Source organism: Durotheca rogersii (assembly GCF_024521655.1).
Source record: "Durotheca rogersii strain YMJ 92031201 chromosome Unknown GGS23scaffold_3, whole genome shotgun sequence".
NCBI lineage: Eukaryota > Fungi > Ascomycota > Sordariomycetes > Xylariales > Xylariaceae > Durotheca > Durotheca rogersii.
In genome coordinates this window covers 2,357,954-2,379,698 of record NW_026251234.1, presented here as the reverse complement: position 1 = coordinate 2,379,698, position 21,745 = coordinate 2,357,954, and the positions used below count along the sequence as shown (strand labels likewise).

The 21,745-nt window shown below is 57.1% G+C and overlaps 5 protein-coding genes across 5 annotated transcripts; 3 read left to right on the top strand and 2 right to left on the bottom strand.

The window, feature by feature from the left end:
- The first annotated feature begins 44 nt into the window (after positions 1 to 44).
- Positions 45 to 5,683, top strand: GGS23DRAFT_553089 (uncharacterized protein). Its single transcript, XM_051515449.1, has 2 exons — positions 45 to 2,861; positions 2,943 to 5,683. The coding sequence occupies exons 1-2, from the start codon at positions 56 to 58 to the stop codon at positions 5,225 to 5,227; spliced, it is 5,091 nt and encodes a 1,696-aa protein (XP_051375710.1). The 5' UTR covers positions 45 to 55; the 3' UTR covers positions 5,228 to 5,683.
- Positions 5,684 to 6,894: 1,211 nt separating this feature from the next.
- GGS23DRAFT_593728 (glycerol-3-phosphate dehydrogenase [NAD+]) lies at positions 6,895 to 8,225 on the top strand (the record flags this gene model as incomplete). Its single annotated transcript, XM_051518065.1, has 2 exons — positions 6,895 to 6,962; positions 7,019 to 8,225. 2 exons carry the CDS (start codon positions 6,895 to 6,897, stop codon positions 8,223 to 8,225), a joined length of 1,275 nt encoding a protein of 424 aa, XP_051375709.1.
- A 168-nt stretch (positions 8,226 to 8,393) lies between these two features.
- Positions 8,394 to 10,276, bottom strand: GGS23DRAFT_615660 (uncharacterized protein). Its single transcript, XM_051520727.1, has one exon. The coding sequence runs from the start codon at positions 9,952 to 9,954 to the stop codon at positions 8,563 to 8,565; it is 1,392 nt and encodes a 463-aa protein (XP_051375708.1). The 5' UTR covers positions 9,955 to 10,276; the 3' UTR covers positions 8,394 to 8,562.
- A 2,388-nt stretch (positions 10,277 to 12,664) lies between these two features.
- GGS23DRAFT_593726 (uncharacterized protein) lies at positions 12,665 to 13,840 on the top strand (the record flags this gene model as incomplete). Its single annotated transcript, XM_051518064.1, has 1 exon — positions 12,665 to 13,840. One exon carries the CDS (start codon positions 12,665 to 12,667, stop codon positions 13,838 to 13,840), a length of 1,176 nt encoding a protein of 391 aa, XP_051375707.1.
- Positions 13,841 to 14,452: 612 nt separating this feature from the next.
- Positions 14,453 to 17,103, bottom strand: GGS23DRAFT_553074 (uncharacterized protein). The gene has a single exon (XM_051515448.1). The coding sequence runs from the start codon at positions 16,962 to 16,964 to the stop codon at positions 15,003 to 15,005; it is 1,962 nt and encodes a 653-aa protein (XP_051375706.1). The 5' UTR covers positions 16,965 to 17,103; the 3' UTR covers positions 14,453 to 15,002.
- Positions 17,104 to 21,745: the final 4,642 nt, after the last annotated feature.

Genomic DNA, 21,745 nt, shown 5'->3' with positions numbered 1-21,745 from the left:
TCGTCTTTATAGAACCGGGGACATGGTTATCGCTCACGAAGACGGGTCCATTGAGATGGTCGGCAGAATCGACTTCCAAGTCAAGATCAACGACCAGAGAGTCGAACCTGGAGACTCCAACACAATCATTCAGACTCACTCTAGCGTGCTGAATTCCAGCGTTGTTGCCGCATCTCTAGATGGGAAGAAGGCTCTCGTGGCTGTCATCATCACCAAGTCAAACGAGCTTGAGTGGTCCGATCTGAGGAATCAGCTCAAGGAACTCCTGAAGAAGCATATACCCAGTTACATGGTGCCGACATACTGGTTGCGGCAAGAGGGCCTTCCTCTGAACGTGAATGGAAAAGTAGACATCCCACGCCTAGTGAGGCATGTTCAGGACCTTGGGCGAGATTATCTCCTCAACTTCTCCACGGGCAGCTCCACCCACCAGTCCCTCCCGAACGGACAGTTAAACGGTCATTCAATCCCCAGCGAGACAGAATACCGCGGTAGTAAACTCCGGGATATACTGGCCGAAGTTCTCTCCCTTCCTCCCTCGCGCATTTCCTCCGATGACACATTTCAAGAGCTGGGGGGTTCGTCGTTAGATGCGATCCGGGTGTCTTCGAAAGCCCACGAGCACAATCTAGAAATCAGCGTCGCGGACATCCTCAAACTCTCGCTACGTGACCTTCTCAATCAGACGAAGCCTCGAGAGACGGCTCTCTCGGGACTGAGCACGGAGCCATTTTCATTGTTACCGCCAACCGCCAAACTTGACCGGACAGGAGTGGAAGACGCATACCCGACAACACCGTTGCAAGACACATTCCTGGCAAATACACTGCAGGGTAATACCACGTATATCTATCGCCGATACTATCGTGTCAAGGGCCACCACATTAACGTCGTCAAAAATGGCTTAGAGAATCTCTTAGAACAGCACCCAATTCTCCGGACCACTTTCGTGTTAAACAAGACGTCTTTCCTGCAGGTAGTTAAGAAGGACGTCCCGCTTTCTTGGGAGACTCTCGATATAACTGTGGAGGAGTTTTCCTCTGCTAAAAAACGGCCGATGGAACTTGGAGGCCCCTTTGTCCATTTCACCAGTCTCCGAGACGGAGTCCTTGCGGTTACCATGCATCACGCCTTGTTTGATTACTGGTCCAACAGCTTTTACCTCGACGACCTGGCGGCCGTACTCGCCGGCAAGTCGTTGCAGGAGAGGCCCAGCCACGCGCACTTCGTGCAACACTTGCTGCGACAGAACAAGGATGAGTTGCAAAGCTTCTGGAAGAGCAGGCTGGAAGGCTCTTACCCTTGTATATTGGGCCACATGACCGAGGATAACACACTGGTCTCTGCTGAACTCCATGAGGACGTCCAAACGTTCGCCTCCGCCAACAAAGTGTCTCTCGGATCTCTGATATACGCGGCGTGGGCGATCGTTCTCTCTCTTCACACAAACCAGAGCGATGTCGTCTTCGCCGCCACCTTCTCCGGAAGGGACACACCGGTTCCTGGGATTCTGAAGATGGCCGGCCCGACTATTACGACTGTGCCATTCCAGGCGCGAGTTGACCCGGACATTTCTTTGCTCGACTTAGCGCGCTCAATCCAGGGCGACATGTGGGAATGTGCACCGCATGCTCAACTCGGACTGCGAAACATTCTTAAGTCCTCGGGTCATAGCTCTGCGCCATTCGACACTATGGTCAACGTCCTGATTAAAGATAGCGAAGGTGGCGCTGCCAAGAGTATCGACATCCTGGAGCAATGTGCCCCTTTCGAGCCGAATCATGTAGAGTACACCATGCTCGAAGCAGAGCCCACTGAAGGAGTGTTGAAGCTGCGCCTCTTGGGATCTCTAACCCGGATAAAGGCGAACCTGTTACTCGGGAACGTGTTAGAAACCATCAAGGCCATTCTAGAGAAACCCTCTTCATTCGTAGGACAACTTTCTCCTACGTCCGCGGAAGAAGAAGTCTTTCTCAACTCCATATCCATCGAGCATCCCACTACGCCTAACCTATTTGCTTATTCTCTGACTGAGCACATGATCGCTAGATACCCAGAGAAGACAGCTCTCGAGGACATTTCGGGTGCGAAGCTGAGTTATAGAGACTTTGGGATTGCGACAAACCAATTGGCGCGCTATCTGGGGGCAAGGGGCGTCGGAAAGGGGGATATTATCCCGATATGTATGAGGAAGTCGATCAGCACCCTCGTCGCCGTATTCGGTATCCTCAAATCTGGTGCGGCATTCACCCCCTTGGATCCGCAGAATCCGAAGGATCGCAACGAATTTATCACCAAAGACGTCGGAGCAAAAGTGACCATCACCGACAGTATCCATTCGGGCGTCTTTGACGCCTTCTCTGGCGAAGTCATTAACTTCGATACTCTCGACACGAGCAGCCTAGACAACAGTAAGGTTGTCCTCCACAATCACTCCCCTCAAGACCTCGCTTATGTCATTTATACGAGCGGGTCGACCGGTCTGCCGAAGGGCGTCCAGGTATCGCACGGGGCCGTAGCAGCGTCAACGGAAGGCATGATCGAGGCGTGCAGAGTTGACCATCAATGGCACGTCCTCTGGTTCCTGAACTATGTATTCGATGCCTCCTATTTCGACGTGTTTACCGTGCTCAGTTCGGGCGGCACCATCTCTGTTGCCGACCAGGATACGCTGATTGCAGACCTGGCTTCGTGCGTCAACAGATTCGGCGTCACGCAAATGATGCTGACCCCGACCATCTCGAAGCTGATAGCTCCCGATGATGTCCCAACCCTGAAGACCCTTCTTGTCTGTGGTGAGCCGATCACGCCCGAGGTCGTGGAAACGTGGGCCACTCGGATGGACGTGTATAACGGATATGGTATGTGTCACTCCCTGAGTTCTTCCATTTTTAAGCGTGCCATTTAGAACAATACCCTGCTTACACACACGTGAACTATAGGTCCAACTGAGGCAACCATCCTCATGACTGTTTCAAAGGTTGTCCCCGGTGGCAATCTTAAAAGTGTGGGCTATCCGCTTAAAGCCGTCAAGGCCTCCATCCTCCATCCTAATGGGATGAAGCCTGTACCATACGGAGCTGTTGGCGAGCTCTGCGTCAGCGGTGCCCAAGTGGCCATCGGCTACTTAAACCGTCCAGAGATCACAGCAGCCGCCTTCCAAACCGCAGAGGATGGCTCCGTAGTGTACAGGACGGGCGATTACGCACGCTGGCTTCCGAATGGTGAGATCGAATGTCTGGGACGCAAAGATAACCAGGTCAAGATCAACGGCTTCCGCATCGAACTCGGCGAGATCGAAAACGCAGTGCTGTCGCATGCTGGAGACTTAATCCATAGCTGCGTCGTGGGTGTCGCGCAAGTCCAGCGCAAGAAGCAGATCGTGGTTTATTACGTGCCTCAAGACAATCAGCCGACGGAGGATATGAACGAGGGCGACTTATTGTACCCCGCGGCCGTGGTCGACCCGGCAGCTATACTCGAGCGCCTCACGTCGCTTGCTCATTACATGGCTCCCAAGGTATTCCTGCCATTCTTGAAGTTCCCGCTGCTTCCGTCAGGGAAAATCAACAGAAAGGTGCTGGGTGCATTGGCCGAGCAATTAAGCCCGAGCAGTCTCGCCCAATATTCTGGGATGGTGAATACACAGCCGGCAGATTATTCAGAAGTGCTCTCAGATACAGAGAAGATTCTCCGGGACGCATGGGCGGACCTCTTCGATGTCGTTCCCGAAAGCATTATCCCCTCTGACCTCTTCTACACGTACGGTGGTGACTCTATCGCGGCCATCAACCTCGTCAGCATGCTTAGACGTCAGAACTTTTCTCTTTCTGTGAACGACGCCGTCACGTACCCTACACTAAGGGAGCAAGCGACTCGGCTGAAGCCTATCAAGGCGGCCGCTACGCAAACCGTCGAGTTCGTGGTCCGCCCTTCGGTCCACCAGAGGCTGCGAGACGCCGGCGTCGCGCCCGAGGATGTAGAGGAAATTTACCAATGCGCTCCGGGACAGGTAGAGTTCCTCACCCAGGGCCACACAGAAAGCCAGTTCTGGCAGCTCATGACGGTGCGGCCACTACCGCACGGCTTCGACTTCGACAGGTGGGTGGGTCTCACAACGAAACTCACCGAGATCAACCAGATCCTGCGAGCCATGTACCTGAAGCAGGATGAGTCGGACCCGCTCAGCTGGGTTCAGGTTATCCTGAAGAAGCCGGTCCTCGATCTGGCCATCGTTGAGTGCGCGGACGAGAGCCAGAAGACGACGCTGGTCAAGCAGCACTGGGACCGCATGTTCGAGCTCGGCCGGCCCTTCGTCCGGTATCTGCTCCTCAAGCATCCGGACGGCAGCATGGACCTATGCACGAAGCTCGACCACGCCATGTACGACGGGACGCTGCTACGCATCTTCGACGACCAGTTCGCGGCGCTGCGCGACGGCCGGCCCGTGCCGAAGCCGACGCCGTTCAAGACCTTTGTCCAGTACACGCACCAGAACCGGGAGGAAGTGCTGTCGTTCTGGAGGGAGTACCTCGACGGCTGCAGCTTCACGTTCCCGACGCAGCTGTCGGAGCCGCGCGTCAGCAGCGTGGTGGGTGCGACGATCGACGTGCCGGTCAACGGGTTCGCGCAGCGGGCGGGCGTGACGGCGTCGATCGCATTCCAGACGGCGTACAGCGTGCTGCTATCGCGACTCAGCGGCGGCGGGGCCGATGTCGCGTACGACTACCTGCTGACAGGGCGCAACGTGGACCTCGACGAGCCGCAGCTGATCAACGGCACGTGCGCCAACTTCCTGCCGTTCCGGTCGCGGCACGAGCCCGGCGTCACGACGGTGGCGGCGCTGCTCCGCGACACGCAATCGCGCTTCTGGCAGATCACGGAGAACGGCGTTGCCGGGCTCGGCGACATCTACCACGCGCTCGGCGCGGACCGGCAGGCGCGCGCGGCCAAGACCCTCTTCCTCTTCCAGCCGTTCGAGCCGGCCGTCGGCAAGCAGGACACGATGCGCTGGATCGTCATGGCGATGAGCAAGGTCACCATGTTCGTCAACTACGCCATCATGCTCGAGGTCTTCAAGGACGTCTCGGGCGGCCACAGGCTCAAGATGGGATACGACGACCGCGTCTTCAGCAAGGAGCAGGCGGCCGAGGTCCTCGACCTCTACATCCGCATCGTCAAGACCATGGTGGCCGGCCAGGCGGAGAAGGTGAGCGAGCTCTTGTAAACAGGAGGGGATACAGCTGCGCTGCGAAACGCGGGTACATAGTGTCTAGATTCCCGGGGTGTCGGTCGGTGTTTTTGGTATGTTTCTCATCGTATATTTCATTGATTTTTTTTGTAGATGTGAGCCACACATGAACAAACACCTACCTACCTTACAGGTAAACACGTATAGGTACATATAAGGGGAGAGTATTCGATTTTTTCCTCGGCAGGGAGTCGTCGGCGCAGGCAGGTGAATATGATTTGATTACCTGGCAGCAGATCTATGGCAAGGATTTGTGACCATTTGCTGTTCTTTGGTTTCGGGACGGGTGATGTTGCTGCGGACTTGGCATGCTGTACTTCTTAGTCTTTTAACGACCTGTAGAGATAGCCGGGGCTTCTGTGTGGTATTGAACTCGGTGTCGAAAAAGGAATAAAAACGACCTCGCTCCCAGGCATCTGGTGTTGTTGTTTGTGGAAAAAAAAGTGTAGCGTTCTGAAATGCTGCCGTTCCATTACGCGCCCCTTATTTGAACCCACCCGCGTTGGTATATACCATTAGGTACCGAAGGTAACATGCCCGTCACCAGGGTATTATTTCGGCGTGATCCAACCCTAGGAGGTTCCCCCCTGGAATACCCACCTAGGTACCTCTGTATAGAGCCCAAATTGCCCTACCGAATAGTGGTGAAGTACCTACTAGGTTGATAAGTTGGACCCTGCCACATAGCTTGCCTACCTCCGCGATGCCGCCGTGTAGCAACATCAACACCTCAGCATCTCGTGACCGAGTACGCGTCCTATTTATCCTATTTACTACGTGCCGTGTGCTGTTCCGTTCGATCCCACGAGTTCCATCGAATTCAATTTCGTATACCCATCTATTATACCGGGGCAGTGCACCCATCCACATATAATACAGACCTTAACCAGGCGGGTATGCCTCGGCTGCCCTACCGAGGCTCATGCGCGAATCCGAATCCCGTCTCTTTTCTCGTTTCCCTTGCGGCGCTCCCGGACGACCGTCTCGTTCCTAGAACGCCCGCCGCACCCGTCTGGGCAGGCATGTTACCTCACGATAGGCAAGTAAGGGGAAGGGGTGCGTCGGGCTTCGGGCGTCGGCGTCCAACGCGCGTTTCTTGCCTCGGACGCGAGGATGGGCAGAGCGGGGGGCGACAGCTGGATGCAACCCGCTGTGCCTAGGCTGGCCACCGCGAGACCAGCCTGTAACCTGGCCTGGGGTATGCTCTTGCACCTGGTCGACATCCAATAGCGGCAGGCGGTGAAGAGCATTCTGCCATCATCCTGCGTCATCCTTCTTCAAGCTGTGTGTGCGCTGGGCCTGCTTTGCTCGGTGCCACAGCCTTTTTGCTCCTCTCTCAAGTGGCCTCGGCCAGCCCGGTTGGATCTTGTATCGTCAGTCTTTCTGCATCCTCGCCTATCACATGAACGCCAGGCGAGACATCCGTCACTGGGCCACGGCAAGGTTGTTGAGCGGCTATAAATTGACTGAGATACGTCCCGCACCCCTCGCCTACTCCCCAATTCATGCCAATTTTGTGTCGTTTGAGATACCCTCGTGCTGCCTCTTCCCGATTCTCCGCGCCCGCTCGGATCCCCGTGACGTTGCTATTGTATCGCAACCCCCTTAGCTGTGCTAGACGGACGTATTCTCGAATTTCTACCATGGCTCCGGCACTGCTCGGCGTGCAAGGCAGGAAGCACAAGGTCACCGTCATTGGTTCCGGCAATTGGTGGGTGGTCCAATCTCTGTCTCGTGACTTGGCGGGCTAATTGCAACGTAACCCAGGGGATCGACCATATCCAAGATCATTGCCGAGAATACCCTGGAACACCCCGACCTGTTCGAGCCCGATGTTCACATGTGGGTGTACGAGGAGGAGGTGACGTACGAGGGGCAGCCGCGAAAACTCACCTCCATCATCAACCAACACCACGAGAATGTCAAGTACCTCCCCAATATCAAGCTACCCACCAACATCATCGCGAACCCCTCACTTGAAGATGCCGTGCGCGACTCCTCCATCCTCATCTTCAACTTGCCCCACCAGTTCATCCACAGGATCTGCAGCCAGCTGAAGGGCAAGATCGTGCCCTTCGCCCGAGGAATTTCCTGCATCAAGGGCGTTAACGTCACCGATGAGGGCATCTCGCTGTTCTCGGAATGGATTGGCGAGGGCCTCGGCATCTACTGTGGCGCCTTGTCGGGCGCCAACATTGCGTCGGAGATCGCGGCCGAGAAGTGGTCTGAGACCACGATCGCCTACGACCCCCCGTTGATGGACAACTCGCGTAACCCGTCCCAGACCGCGACGCCCCGGTCCGCGACACCGAACCGCCAGTCGCCGCGAGCCACGGCGGCCGAGCTTAGCATCACGCCGCTAGCGAATCTGCCGCACCGAGACGTCCGAGGTCGCATTAGCAAGACCAAGCTGACGCCCGTGCCGCCCGAGTACCCGCCGCTCGACCATGAAACCTTCAAGGCGCTCTTCCACCGTCACTACTTCCACGTGCGCATGGTGTCAGACGTCGCGGGCGTCTCGCTCGGCGGCGCGCTGAAGAACATCGTCGCGCTCGCCGCCGGCTTCGTCGACGGGCGGGGCTGGGGCGACAATGCGAAGGCGGCCATCATGCGTGTCGGACTGCTCGAGATGGTCAAGTTCGGGCACGAATTCTTCGGCGAGACAATCTTGACGGGCACCTTCACCGAAGAGAGTGCCGGGGTGGCTGATCTCATCACGAGCTGCAGCGGCGGCCGTAACTTCCGCTGCGCTAAGAAGGCCATCGAGAAAGGTATTACGGTCCAAGAGGTCGAGCGCACCGAGCTCAATGGCCAGAAGCTCCAGGGTACCAGCACTGCCGCCGAGGTCAATTCCTTCCTCAAGCGCCGCGGCCTCGAACACGAGTACCCCCTCTTCACCGCCGTCCACGACATCCTCGAGGGTCGCAACACCGTTGACGAGATCCCTGATCTCGTCGCGAGGACCGAGTCCTAAGTGTCGACGTGCCAATAGAGACAAAAGAAAGTCTACGAAAGAACTCAAAGGGCCGTCTACACCATAAGATTTAATGGATCCGAAAGCCCGTATACGATGCAAGGGTTAACCGTGATAGCCGCCTGAGCGATTGACACGGAATTTCCACAGCCTAATCTAGGGGGCGGAAAGGGGGTGGGAGGACCAGAAGCGGTAAAGTAATAGGCTACGTAAACAGACAAAGTGAACATGATGTGATATCCTATGCCCGAAAAAGAGATACTCGTGAATTTACCTCCCTGCTGTTATCTGAATTCCCGCGTAAACATTGCTGCTCTCGTAGTGATTCCGTATAATTCTACCAATCGGCCAGCAGCGCGCTCTTCTCGCTGCCCCTCGCACTCCCAGCACCCACGATATCGCTCCGTCTCCAGGCCCTCGTCCCCCGCTGCCCCGCGCCGTCGCCGCCGCCGTCTTCGTCGTCTATCGTGTGCTCCCCGTCGCCAAATGACTGCTTGAAAAGCCGGTCGTACACGATCCACACGAGGTTGAGCAGGACGGTCTCGGCGGCGGCGAGCCAGCGGGGCACGGTGCCGGCGCCGTCGGCCAGCAGGGCGCCGAGCGCGAGCAGCAGGGCGACGGGCGGGGCGACGGCGAGCAGCAGCAGCCAGCGCCCGAGCCGCTGGCGGCGCGTCGTGGCGGCGTAGGCGGCCAGCCGCGCGAGGTGCGCCTGGTAGTCGTCGGGGAGGCAGTGCTCGCGGGCGCCGTCGCGGATGTGGCCGAGGTATCGCGGGCTAGGCTGCGCGTAGTCCGGGTCGGGGCGCCGGATGGGGAGCAGGAGCCGGGTCCACCAGCTGCGGCGAGAGGCGCCGCGGCCGTCGTCGTCGTCGTCGTCGGGTGGCGCGGGCAGACGCGGCGCGAGGAGCGTGTGCGCGACGAAGGGCGGCGCCGGCGGCTCCGGGATCGGCGGCTTCTCGGGAATGCGGAGCGCCGGCGGCAGCGCGATGCACGGCGTCAGCACGTCGAGGTACGCGGCCCCGCCGCCCTCCGTGCGCATGATGGTCGCGTAATCGGCCGCCGTGACCTCGTACACGACGCCGTACAGGCCCTTGTGCCACACCGGGGGCGCCGGCGGGAGCGCCGGGAGCAGTGTCGATGGGGGCTGTCTTCCGCCCTGGACCTCCCCCCCGTCTCCAGCCCAGCCGACGCCTGTGTGCGGGAGCGGCGGATGTACGTGCGGCAGGTTGCCGGGAAGAGAAGGGGGAGAGGGGCGAGCAGGGGGAGCGGGGGGGAGGGGCAGCTTCGGCGGGTCGCCCGGGATCGGGAGCGGCGGCTTGGGCAGCTTGCGCGGGACGACGTTGGCGAAGCACGGCTCCCAATACGGCAGGCCCGGCAGGTCGAAGGACAGGTCGAGGCCGGGCGCCGACACGTTGACCTGGCTGATGGGCCGGATGCCGCGGAAGCGGAGGAAGGTCGAGGACGACAGGTTTGAGCCGTACGCCAAGTACAGGACAGTGAGCTCGGAGTTGCTGTCGGGCGTGCCGACGGCCGCGCGCGCGAGCCGCTCGGGGGAGGTTCGTGGGACGTCTGAGAGAAAAGAGTTAGGGGCAGAGTGCGGCTGGGCGGAACCGTGATGGTTCCATCGACCGATGAAGCTGCGGGCGATGTGTCGAAGTAAATTGTGCGTTTGCTGGTACGGGTCGAGGCTCTCCGAGGCCGCGCGGCCCTCCTCGACGTCTTCTAGATTCATACTTAAGGCGTTTGTGCTTAATATTCGGACTGGGAGCGTTTAGGTAGATAGGTGAGGCGACGAGAGAAGGTTACCGATGGGGTTTCTTGCCCATCTTCCGAATATCTTCTGACACTCATCGACGGGTTTTTCGGTGTTGGCATAGATGACTTCACGTATCATCGAACCCGGAGTGATGAATATCTCGCCAAGCACCTCCTTCCCGCAGCTCCTGTCAGGTGCTTCCTCCACACTAGCCGGATCACGGAACTCAATTCGCCCCGGTTGCCGACATCTGTTAGTCAGCGTGTTATTCCTTGCATTGACTTCATATATATGGCTAGCATTATGACTTGTTCCGGACATCACCTTACCTTCACCACCTGTTCCTCCTATCCTTCATGAATTAATGAAGCACAACGGATGCGTACCCAGGGTACCCAGCCAAGATATCCTTGTTCGGTTCGTTATTACTGATGAGGTTATGAGTTTGATTTCACATACCAAGTCCGCACCGTCAGATCCATCGCGGACAATACATTTCTCCCGAGTCAGGTCGACATGGCCTGTATCCAAATCGGCGATCGCACGAGGCACGTCAGATGTCCGAAGCTCATATCCATTCTCCCTATCGTCCGAGATATACGGCTACGCCTAGAGTCTATCAAACAGAGAGAGATGGTTGGGTTGGGCTCATGAAATTAATAGTATATTACCCCTCTGAACCCGCAACCCAGAAACGACTCAGCATTTAGATTTCCCGCTCACAACATGATGATCCCCTTCTGTGCTGGACAGCGAGCCCATTTACGCAGGCGACGTCTGTGCTGGTGATTTACGAGCCATGGGGCAGTCGCCCAATAAGAGGCCGGGTGGTTGGGGCCAATGCCACGTCCACCAAACCGTGGTGCTCCTCCATACGGCTCTCCTCTCTCGAACGGACGCCTCGGTACGGTCCAATACTCACGAGGCATCGAACGAGGTGTTGAGGGCCTTGGTGGTGACATCCTACGCTGAAGGCCCATATCCAGGCTGCATATATACCTCACCAGTAAATCCGAGAATGAGCCCGGGTAGGATACCTCATTTTGGTAATACACGCACCCCCGTCCATCGCGTTGTGCGGCATCGTGGCGGTGCCCATGCCTAACAGACTAACCGTCTCAAGAGCATTGCCAGGGCATGCTAGTCGACAAGCCGACGTTGACGTCGTTGAAGGCGTAGTTTTCGTCGATCTGACAACTGCACGGCGCTGTACGTTGGTGTCAAGAATGCATGCAGCGGTGGCGGCCCGCGCCGAAATGCCACGCCAGCTCAACCCATACCGGAGGCACCGTGACCCCTTTTCACAAGGAATGCCTTTGATGCCTTGGCGTCCCAAGTAAAAGCCGGACGGCTCAACCCATGTGCAGAACACCCATATACTAACCATGTACGTCAGTAGCCAATTCTCGGAATAGCCTGCATACAACATCGCCAGTCACACACCAAAAGAGCACTTCGAGGTGATTACGCGGAGAGCCATTATAGATTCCCAGAACGGAATGTGGATTCTCCATTCCCCCCTCGTGATTTGCTCATGCCCAGCGAGAGCCTTCATGAGGCATTCATAACAGTGTAGACAGCAGGTGTTCCCAACCGGGGTCGCCTCGATCAACGTCAGACTGCCATCGAAATGCCTACAGCCAAGTGGGCCAATAAACCTCAACTTTGCCAAAGGATGGGCTCTAACCAAAGCCTCCCCGAGTGGGACGCCAGGCTCCAAACCATCTTTCAATACAGCCAGGCTATGTCCACCGGTTTTTCGTCATGCAGTTTCTCGTCTCCATTCGCGTCCTGGCCTGTGACATAGCTGCCCAATGCCCCTCAGAGGCATATTTCGCTTTTATGCAGCATGGGCTCCTAAAGGGGGTGCAGATTTTCGTACCGTCCCACGCGAAAAGGGGGGTCTTGGCAACAGCAACTCGGGTTCGCTCGTAGTCGGTGGTGTAGCCGGCATTGGCGACTGGGCAGTGTCCACTGGCATATCTCCAAGTAGCGCTACGACGTACGAATATACGGGATACCACCAACCCGTCACCTTTCACATTCACTTGGCCATTCTTTCGTTGAATCCCCTACTCCTCCTCTTGCATTTCGTATAGCCCCATCAGCCGCATCGCCGAGAAGGGCTCCACGATCCATAGCGAGGAATAGGCAGGGTGTTCCGGCGCCTCTGCATTGGCTACTTGGTGACTCCATATATCCCCTTTACCACGATGTATAGGTTTAGACAGGAATGCAAGTCACAGGGCATCGAATCAAATTGCGCTCGCAAAATCCGCAGACAGCAAAGACCATACCGTACCGTTCATTCGCATTTCCTGGACTCCCGCACCCTCATCACTTGGCACGTAACTTCGCAGGTACCCAGTTCGTTGTCTGCTCAAGCGACGGTCAATAGCTCCTTCGCTGCGAGGACGACTGGTGCAGCGTTAAAGCGGCTGGTGACGCCGATCAGCAACAACTCGGCTGCCCGTTATACAACTCTTTGAGGCTTCCACTAAGATGGGCTAAAATTGAAATCACGACAACAAGCATCGTGCGGTACGTATGTTGTGCTTAAAACACATCCCGTATTGCCGGCTTCCGTACTGCCGACTAGCCTGTTCCAATCCGCGGTTCGTGATCCTGGCGTTATATTGTGTTTATCGTGTGGTTCGGCTCAGCCAGCGGGGAGAGGAACGATACCATGGGGTCCTTCATCCGCTCGGCTTCCCGGCTAATCATCAGACGGGTGCCTCGAGAAGGTCGCATAGACGAAGAACAATTTCTAGGGCACGGGGCCGAGACGGCAGCTCCGGACCCGGCAACCACGGCACAGTCGGCACAGTCGACACAGGGAACACCAGCGGTGGAAGTGCCAGAGGCTGTCACACATGCACCACCCCTTCACAACTGGACCTACCGCGTTCCCGAAGATGATCCGTTAACGCTCTACCGCCTTATGGTGGGCATCAGCACGTCACCATACCTAGGCTACAGCGTAAAAAGCCCGGTGGGGACACGCCCAGCGGCCAATATCGGTATATACACGCGCGTCGTCTCGTCGGAGCAGAAAGCGAAGGACAGCTTCAAGGTCTACTCGGTAGTCATCAACGCGTGCTACTTCTTCCAGATCGTGGTAGCGGCGTCGCTGACGGCCATGGGCGCGGCGGGGGCCAACAACGGCGTGATCACGGCGTTCGGAGCCATCAACACCATAATCGCAGGCTTCCTGACCTTCCTCAAAGGGTCGGGGCTGCCGTCGCGGCTCAAGTACTACGGCGACGAGTGGAAGAAGATCCGCGAGTATATTGAGCAGCGGGAGCGCGACTTCTCACGCGCCGGCTGCTCGCTCGACGTTCACGAGGTCGTCGCCACCATCGACCGCATGTACAACAACACGAAGCGGGAGATCGAGATGAACACACCCGACAGCTACACCTCGGTCACGGGCAACGTGCGCACCCACCTCCACCGCCACCACCAACACGTGCACAAGGACGCAAGCCTAGACGACAGCGACGACGGGAACATCACCGACCGCGCTCCCGGCGCCGACGCCGCGCGGCTCGAGAGCGTGGCCGCGAAGCTGCGCGGCATCGACGAGCGCATCGCGGCCGGCTTCGCGCGCGAGATCGACGAGGAGATCCGCAGGATCGAGCACGCCATCGCGCGCGGCGTCGAGGACCGTGCCGCCCTCCTCGAGCGCGAAGCCCGCGAGCTCCGCGCCCAGGCCGCCGCCGGCTGTGCACGCGAGGAGGCGCCGCACACTGACGGCGTGCCGGCCGCCGACGGCGAGGAGGAGGCGCCGCGTAGTCGAGATCCGGGAGAAGAAATGCGACGGGCCCAGCCACAGGGGCAACAACGACATCAGCAGCAGTAGCAGTAGGCGCGAGGATAGATGCTACCGCGGCAGGGCGCTCCAAGGGGAGGGGAATAGGGTAGAAGCTCGAAGTCGGGCTCCGGGATCGCTTGGTGTGCGCGAGGTCACACGGCCGTCAGCGCTTGATTTATTGGGTTGTTTATTAGACATTGCGACGGATGCAGCGTTCAGAGATACCAGGGGGGGGAAGACTGGGGGGAAGGGGGGGGGGAGGGGTTCCCGGTTATGGGAAGACTCGGCCACACACATGCGGACGGACGAGAAATGGCATGTAACCTACCTACCTACCTACCTAGGTACCTACCTACTTGCATCTACACACACCACCGCCGCCACCACTGCATTTACACACGTGAACATACACATGCTGTGTAGTAGCAGTCGGCTCGTGGCGCCCGGGCAATGCACACGCGCCTCGCCTACCTGATCGGCCGTCTGGCTCGTCACAATAGGCCGAAAAGGGGGAGGGAGGGGAGGGGAGTGGAGGGTAGCATGCGTCCGCTGCATCCGTGAGAGGGCGCGTGGCACGGACCGCCACCGAGAAATATAGGTAGGTAATACCTAGGGGAGGGGGGGTCATGGTGGTGGTGGTGAGCTTGTTTGACCTTGGGTAACGCCGACCTGCCGTGCGAATTAACAGGTTCGAGCACATCGCGAGCCACGCATACCTCTGCTAGCACAGCTCCGAATCCCACGCGGCACCTACCTACCTACCTTACCTATAGAACAATGCCTGTCCTTGCAGGAACCGAGCGTGCTGCTCGACGGCCGAACGAACGAAGGATTCACTAGCAGCATCTCGGCGCAGCGTCCCAGCGTAAATAAACAATTAATACCGCAGTTGAGCTCTGCGAAACGCGCAAGACCGATCCGATCTCAACATCTACACGTAAAATCTGCGGGCTGGCGAGTCGCACAAGCTACCGCTTCTCAATACATAACATGCGCCGTTAGACCCCAGGGGTATCAGAGAGCGTTTGGGCCCTTCCTTCCCGCCGCGCCTTTGCCTTTCCGTGATCGTGAGACTCTCGTGTGTTTATACTCCGTTTTTTTTTTTCTTTTACCCTTCCCCCCTCACCCTTTCCTCGACACCTTATACTTGAAACCACGTTACCCCCTTGTATGCTGAGACATCTACTACCTCCCTCCGTGAATGAGACAACTATGCCGCGTGTACCAAGGTGTCGATGAGCGTCTGTGCGTCGGAGCGAAGCTTCCCTAGGATCGCCGTCTGCTTCGGCGAAGACCTTTCCGGAATGACTGATTGGGTCGTCTTTTTGGTGTACGCTGCGAAAACTATGCCTCGATTTGTCGACACGTCTGGCGTCACATTTCCGCCGGTTCGCTTCGTTGGCACCCGGTCGCCGTAGAACGAACAAGTCCACCCACGCGCTATCATCCCCGGCGACGCGAGGTCGTCACGATACTCTTGCCACCCTTGAAACCCGAGCATCTTTGCGTGGAATTCGGTGTGTATGCGGAACGGTGACCCGAATTCGTTGAGCCCGTAGGCAGCAAGCAAGCGACCTGCCATCCCCGATTTTGGATTGGCAACAATGGCGCACCGAGAAGCGGCGTAGTCCGCGTTCCAGCATTTGCCTTGACGGTCCTCCGGAGGCGAGCGAAGTGAGGGGTCGAAGCTTTCGCCCTTCATCTCGGGCCAGAGGCTGATGACGTAAATGAGGTCGAATTGGTACTTGTTGGCAATGTTCGCTGCCCATATCGCACCCAGTGCTCCCGATGCAAAAGTAGGCGAGTAACTCAAGGAGAGGAACTGAGAGTCCGTTGGTGTGCAGGGCGGAGTGAACTCTCCAGAAGTGGGGTTGATCGCAGTCGTCGGCACAATCGGCTTCACAGATTTATATCGAATAGACGCGACTCGGTCAACAGCCTTCGGCCAGTCCTTCGGAGGTGGCGTCGGAGGCTCGTCGGAATCTGTTTCGGGTTCAGTTGGCAGGCTTTCGGCCAGATCGTCGTCACGAAGCGCATAAAAGTCGCCAATCGTAGGCTCTGTGATACTGCCGCAGATTGCGCTGTGTTTTATGACGGTCGAAAAGGATGCTATACTGGCCGCCACTCGTATCGCTTGTGACTGGAAACTGTGTGCAGTTTCGTTGGGTGGAACTTCATCCGACGCAATGCCTGTTGTTGCGGGATCTTGTACTCTAACGCCCCAAGACTCCCGATAGGACAGCTTACGAGCTAGGCCTTCTACTGCAATTTGAGAAGCACAGTCGAGCGATGTGCGTGGTGTGATCTCGCCCAGGGGAGGCAGACCGTCGAGTGATATTGACCGGGCCAGCGAGCTGCGTGAATGCTCTTCCTCCCCATCTGATATCGGCGGTGAATCCGGGTGTGGTCCCGAGAGCGGAGACGGCGATTGATACCTGGGGGATAATGGCGGCCCCTGGCTCGGGTGATTTCTTGATTCCATGTGCGACCAGCTGGGAGACGTGAAAACGGCGTCCGTTTTCATAGCAGGCGATGAAGGGTCAGGTGAGGTAGAGGGCGATGTCGGTGATGCCATGACATCTCCCGGTAATATGGCACCGAGATCACTAGTGAGGGTGTCCAATCCGAGAGTATCCAGCAGTGATGAAACGCGCTTTGGAGACCAATCTAGAAAGTTCACTGCCTCCTGTCCACGAGTGAGGAATTCGTACGCCGACTCTTCTATAATACTTGCTCTCGAAGGGGCCCCGCCCGTGGGCCCCTCCGAGTGAATATTCTCAGGAAAATTGTATTTGGATAGTTGTATGGTGTCGAGAGAATCCCTGGCGCGATTGATGGACAATGATATCGGTCGCTTAGGACTACCCGGGTAAAATTGCTCGTTGACGACAGTGCTCGAGCCGGTCGAGGATCGCCTTTTTAGCGCCGCTTGCGATTCAGGTAAACTTTGAGAGCGTTCCTTTACGGCTTTGGTCCGTCGATTCGGCTCTTCACGAGGTCTCATGGGCGTTGACGTTGGCCGCATGAAGGGAGGTGACGGGAAATAGGCGCCATCTTTAGGCTGCGAGGATCGGGGTAAATCAGAAGCGTCTCGGCGTCCGGCCTCTCTTCCTTTTTCCTTCTTCCTAGGGCCACCGAAGAGCCTCTCTAACCTTTCTAACCCACCGACCATTTTTTTTTTCTTCTCTAACAAATCTCGAGATCTTAAGTAGGTCTCCTGGAAATTGTGTCAGTGATCTCCTCGTATCGCGAGGTTAGAGGTGAGGTCAAGTCAAAAAAAATTGCACACCTCAAAAAACTACAATGTCACAGACGACGGGTACACCCTTAGCAAGCTGGCAACGACAACAACGCGTACCAAGTCTTCTATCGAATAGCTGTGCTGAGAGAGATCAAGTTAGCAAGAGAATACTTGTCCGGGAATACAATTTGTGTAGGAGACAATACCGGCTTGAGACCTGCAGGACAACTCCAGCGAACGGACAATGTTCACGAGGAATCCGTGACAGGCACGAGGAGAAGATGGGATAGGTTTGGGCGTCACAAGACACAAGGGGTGGGCGATGCAGTGCGGATCATCTCCGGGTTGACCACATCGAAATTACACAATGGTCAGGCTCGATTCTCGGTGCTAGATGGCACAACAGGCAAATTAGCGCGCTGTCAAACAGACTCGAGATTGAAGGGAAGCAGGTGAAGATATCACAAACCCCTGTGGTGCTGCCAGAGTGTCTTCAGTATCGAGCACTCCTCCTCTTGACTGGCCTACACGGGGCCGGATGTACGAGAGAGGGGGATGTCTCAATTATAGGTCGGGGGGCTTGACACACAGCTCGACACCAATCTACACAGGGATGACGAGGGAAGATAATGGCGAACTCGGCCAACACGGACCGCGGTGGCGTCTGGGGCCGCCTAATGATCGTATAAGCCAGCCTCGATGCGGGAGCGGGTCGAATCGCAGAGCGAATCGAACACAGTGACTGGAGACAGTGCGTGGTCGAAGTAGATGGTATCCTCGGTCAGAGAGTACTGGACGCCGTAGCTGAACACGGGAAAATGGTGAAGGTGATGTGTATCTTGGTGGCTGGACAAGGGAATGGTTGGTATTCGGACTTGCAGTGTGTGTGTATTTGTCGGGTACCCGCAAGCAGGCGGATAGATGGGATGGAGGAGGCGGTAGATGGAGAGCGTGGGCGATGCTTGTTTTGGGGGTGGATACGCTTGGTGGCTCAGTGGGTGATGAACCGTAGAATCATGGCCAGCCCGACATGCGATGGACATGAATGCCGACTCCTGGAATTCCCCTTCATCTCAACCCTGTGACATGTGGTTGACCGGGAGGGTGGGCAAGCTTCGGCCACTTGTCTCCTCAGGTAGGCTTGGTATCGTTGGCCCGAACGTCTGGTAGAGCACGACCAAGTTAGGAATGCGGATTTGTTGGCAGGAGAGTCGTATTCGAGCTCTTTGCTACAGGCGTCGTCGAGGGCAGGGTGTGGGAGAAGGGAGGGACAGGGAGGCCGGTGAAGTACCTAGGTCGGTAAGGTAGGATGCACCTAATCGTGTAGACGGCTTAGGTACCCCAGGTACCGCGTACCTTAGGTGCCTGTGCCACTGCCAGGTACCTCCCTGCCCCCCCCCTCCCCCTCCCCCCCACGGGCACCCACGACAACCGTTCAACCTTGCTTGTCCCCTTACCTTGGGTACATACCTACCTCCGCCCTCCAGGCCATCCCAGTGTTGAGCCACCCGGTTCCCGCAACGCAGGCACGTAGCCACCTCGAGATCCATTCCCGGCGGCCGCTGCGCGCAGATAGCCGACACACCCATGGCCGGTATATCTTCCCGGCCCTGTTCTTTCTCCGAGCGGAAAGGTCTGAGAGGTCGTCGAGCCGGAGCCAGGGACATACAGGCCCTCAGCGAGTGTGAGGCGGGTAACTAGGAAGCTAGGTGCCGAGCTGTGGGAGGCATCTGAGGTTGGCTGTCGCAGAACGAACGACCTAGCTACGAGGAGGTAGCACGGAGCTGTCCGCTACCCGTTTGGACTAGTAGCCAATAGACCGAGGGCCTATATTTCGCGCGATGGCGACCCGTCCACCCGCCACGGCACCGTGACATTCTCTCGTCGTGAAAAGGAATGGTGGGTTGCGCAAGCCACGGAAGCCGCCCGAAGCAGAGGATAGGCCGACCCTGTCCCAATCGCGGAAACACTGGAAAGGGGAAATGAAGACACACGCCCGGCTGTGCCGTATGGCGAAAGCCACGCCACATTTCAAGCTGCCCTCTTTCCCTTCTCCTGTCGGTTGTGGGTCGGCCGAGGCGTCCTACGCCTGCGCCATAGCGACCATTGGAGGCGGATTGTGGGCGTCGGGGCCTGATTCTCTCACGTCTGAAACTAGAGGGAGAGGTTGTGCTAAGGGGGATTTCACTCGTGATGCGTGATAAGGGGTCAGGGCTGTTATCGGGCAAACGACGACGTTGGCTGTGGAGGCTGACATGGTGGACGCCGTCACCACAAGGTGCGAATAGCTGCCGGGGAGAAGACCTACCTAGGTAGGTACCTAGTTAAGCTCCGATCAGGGACCGGCTCTTCCCTCGGCCCCTGGGCTTAGCGGGCGGCCTGCCCTAAGATAGCTCGGTCTCAGCTACGGCCCTTCAGGCTTAACTCAATCTAGCGGGCTAACCTCCACTCGCTATTCACGGCAACGGACGCCAGTGCCAGGATCTCCCCTCCCTGCGTTGCGCGATGCCCAATGCTCCAAGCTTCGACTGGTGCGTAGCCTAATAGGGAGAAGTGCGGCCTCAAGAAGCTTCAGTCAACATCCCTTCTCTCGCTCCCTGGCAAATGCCTACCTCTATCTTGCTCTTTAGTACCTCCTACCTAAGGTGCCCGATGGCTCCTCATGCTTTCTGTGGCGAGCGTAGAGCTTCACATGCTAGGCAAGTCTCCGACCGAGATCGAGAACGAAATGGGCTCGTCGTCACCTCGGGCCTCCCGGCGCTATAAAGTAGGGGTTTACGTGGACATAGGTACATACGTGCGGCCGACCTTGCCTCGTTGCTCGCTCGACGCACCGCTCCAAGGGAGGCGAGCACGGCATCCAAGTCTCGACTGTTGTCTTAAACCAGAGCCTGCTTCTCCCCCATATCCACCTTCACTACCTCCTAGATACCCTTAGAGGTAGGTATTACCGGCGCTGTCTTTTATTTCTTTTTCGCTTTTCCTCCGCTCAGACCCCAAAAGCGCCAGACTTCGATTGGTCTCTGAACGAAACGCGCGCATTTAGTCAGACATGGCCCCGTACCAAGCCAGGCAAGACTTCGTGATGGTCCTACGCCCATTTTAAGATCCGCCGCCTGCCGCCCGCCGCCGCCGCCCGTCGCCCGTCCGTCGCGTACGTAGGCGGACAAGTCCTGTCTCCCAACTCCGCATCCACTGCGTCAACCACATAGCGGGTGCGGATGGCAAGGGTTCCCACAGATGCTGTTAGTGTACCCGCGCTATCATCTTTCCCTTCACCGTAACGTGCCGTGTCTAGTGCGACAAGCCGATATCGATGCCATATGTTCATAAATGCTATAGGAGCCAGACCCGGGTGCTTGAAATCACCCAACTGAATGGTCCGTTGCGACTATTCCTGCCTTCGCAAACTATCAGTTCGATTATCCGTCCTGCCCGCAACATCGAGAGTCAGAATCGGCCAGTAATATCATGGGCTCCCATCCCAACGTGAGTCCTGCATATGCAGGTCTCGCTTGTGCCCGCTTAGCGACTCTAGGTTCGCAATAGCTCGGGGCCCTGGGAACCGCATCACGAGAACCCATTGCTACTATTCCGGACTTTTGATCCAAGTGACGTGAGCAATGCAGTTAATCCGACGGCGCATCCTTCATTGTCTCCACTGATCATCCCTTTAGTTACAGTTGACATATCATACTACGCGCGAAACAAGTCGCAGTTAGGTGGCGTTGATTTCCGTCTGTCAAGAAGACGTCCAGATGCTTATCTATCCTAGCTATCCCGCGCAGCTAGGTTGCGTTGAGCGCGAGAACCGCCCTCGGCAGAGCGTCTTCCGCAGTGCTGGTGCCGATTAGATCAAGTTGGTGATCGGCCGTCGGCAAATGGTAAACTATCTCCTACTATTGATGGCATTTTATTTCGGCAACTCTTTTGGAAGTACAAGCTAAGAATTGCGAGTAGGATTTCGTGTTCAGGGAATGGCGTAGGACGTCGCTAACGTTGCAAACTATGCCCTTTCCCCTCTCCTCGTCCTCTTGCCCAGTTGAAGCAATTCTGTCTCCCGTGGCGTCTGCAGTGCAGCCTTCTGCTATGCATCTTCCAGATCGTATTCCGGTATTTTTGTGGCAATTCAGTGCCCGTACCGCAAGTCATGAGTGATGAGTCTTGTTGCATGGAAGCGAGAGAGGGTCGGCCCGGCAGGCACCGTGGCGTTACGCCCTTCGACTTCGAGGCTTCGACTTTCTATGCAGCGCCCCGTCGCATTCGCGCCGAGATCGTGTAGCTTAAATATCAGCCCACAGGCGCCATCCTCGCCTCGACCGGGATAGGGGCTACCTTATTCTCGGAACTGGGTTTCGGCCCCAGGCGGAGCTTTTCCAGCTGTTCCTGGGTTGATGTCTTGCAAGATACTGCTCGTTAGTTCCAGGACTTCGCTCGGATTCCTACAGGGGGGCAGGTCTTCCTGCGGCTTCGTCGATCCACTCGCTCAATTGTCCTTAATATCGACTTTGTGCAGGCGAGTCGGCATGTGCAGGAAGGTCTTCCGGCCGGGCTTGCGTTTTCTTCTTCCGCATTCCATGAAGGGGCATGGGAAACTGTTACTAGATAGGACGAGTAACCAAATTCTGCAGAAACGCCAACAGCAATTGGCATGCTACTATACAGTCGACCCTCAGGTTTTCAACCTTAGACGCCACCAGCCGATGTAGGTA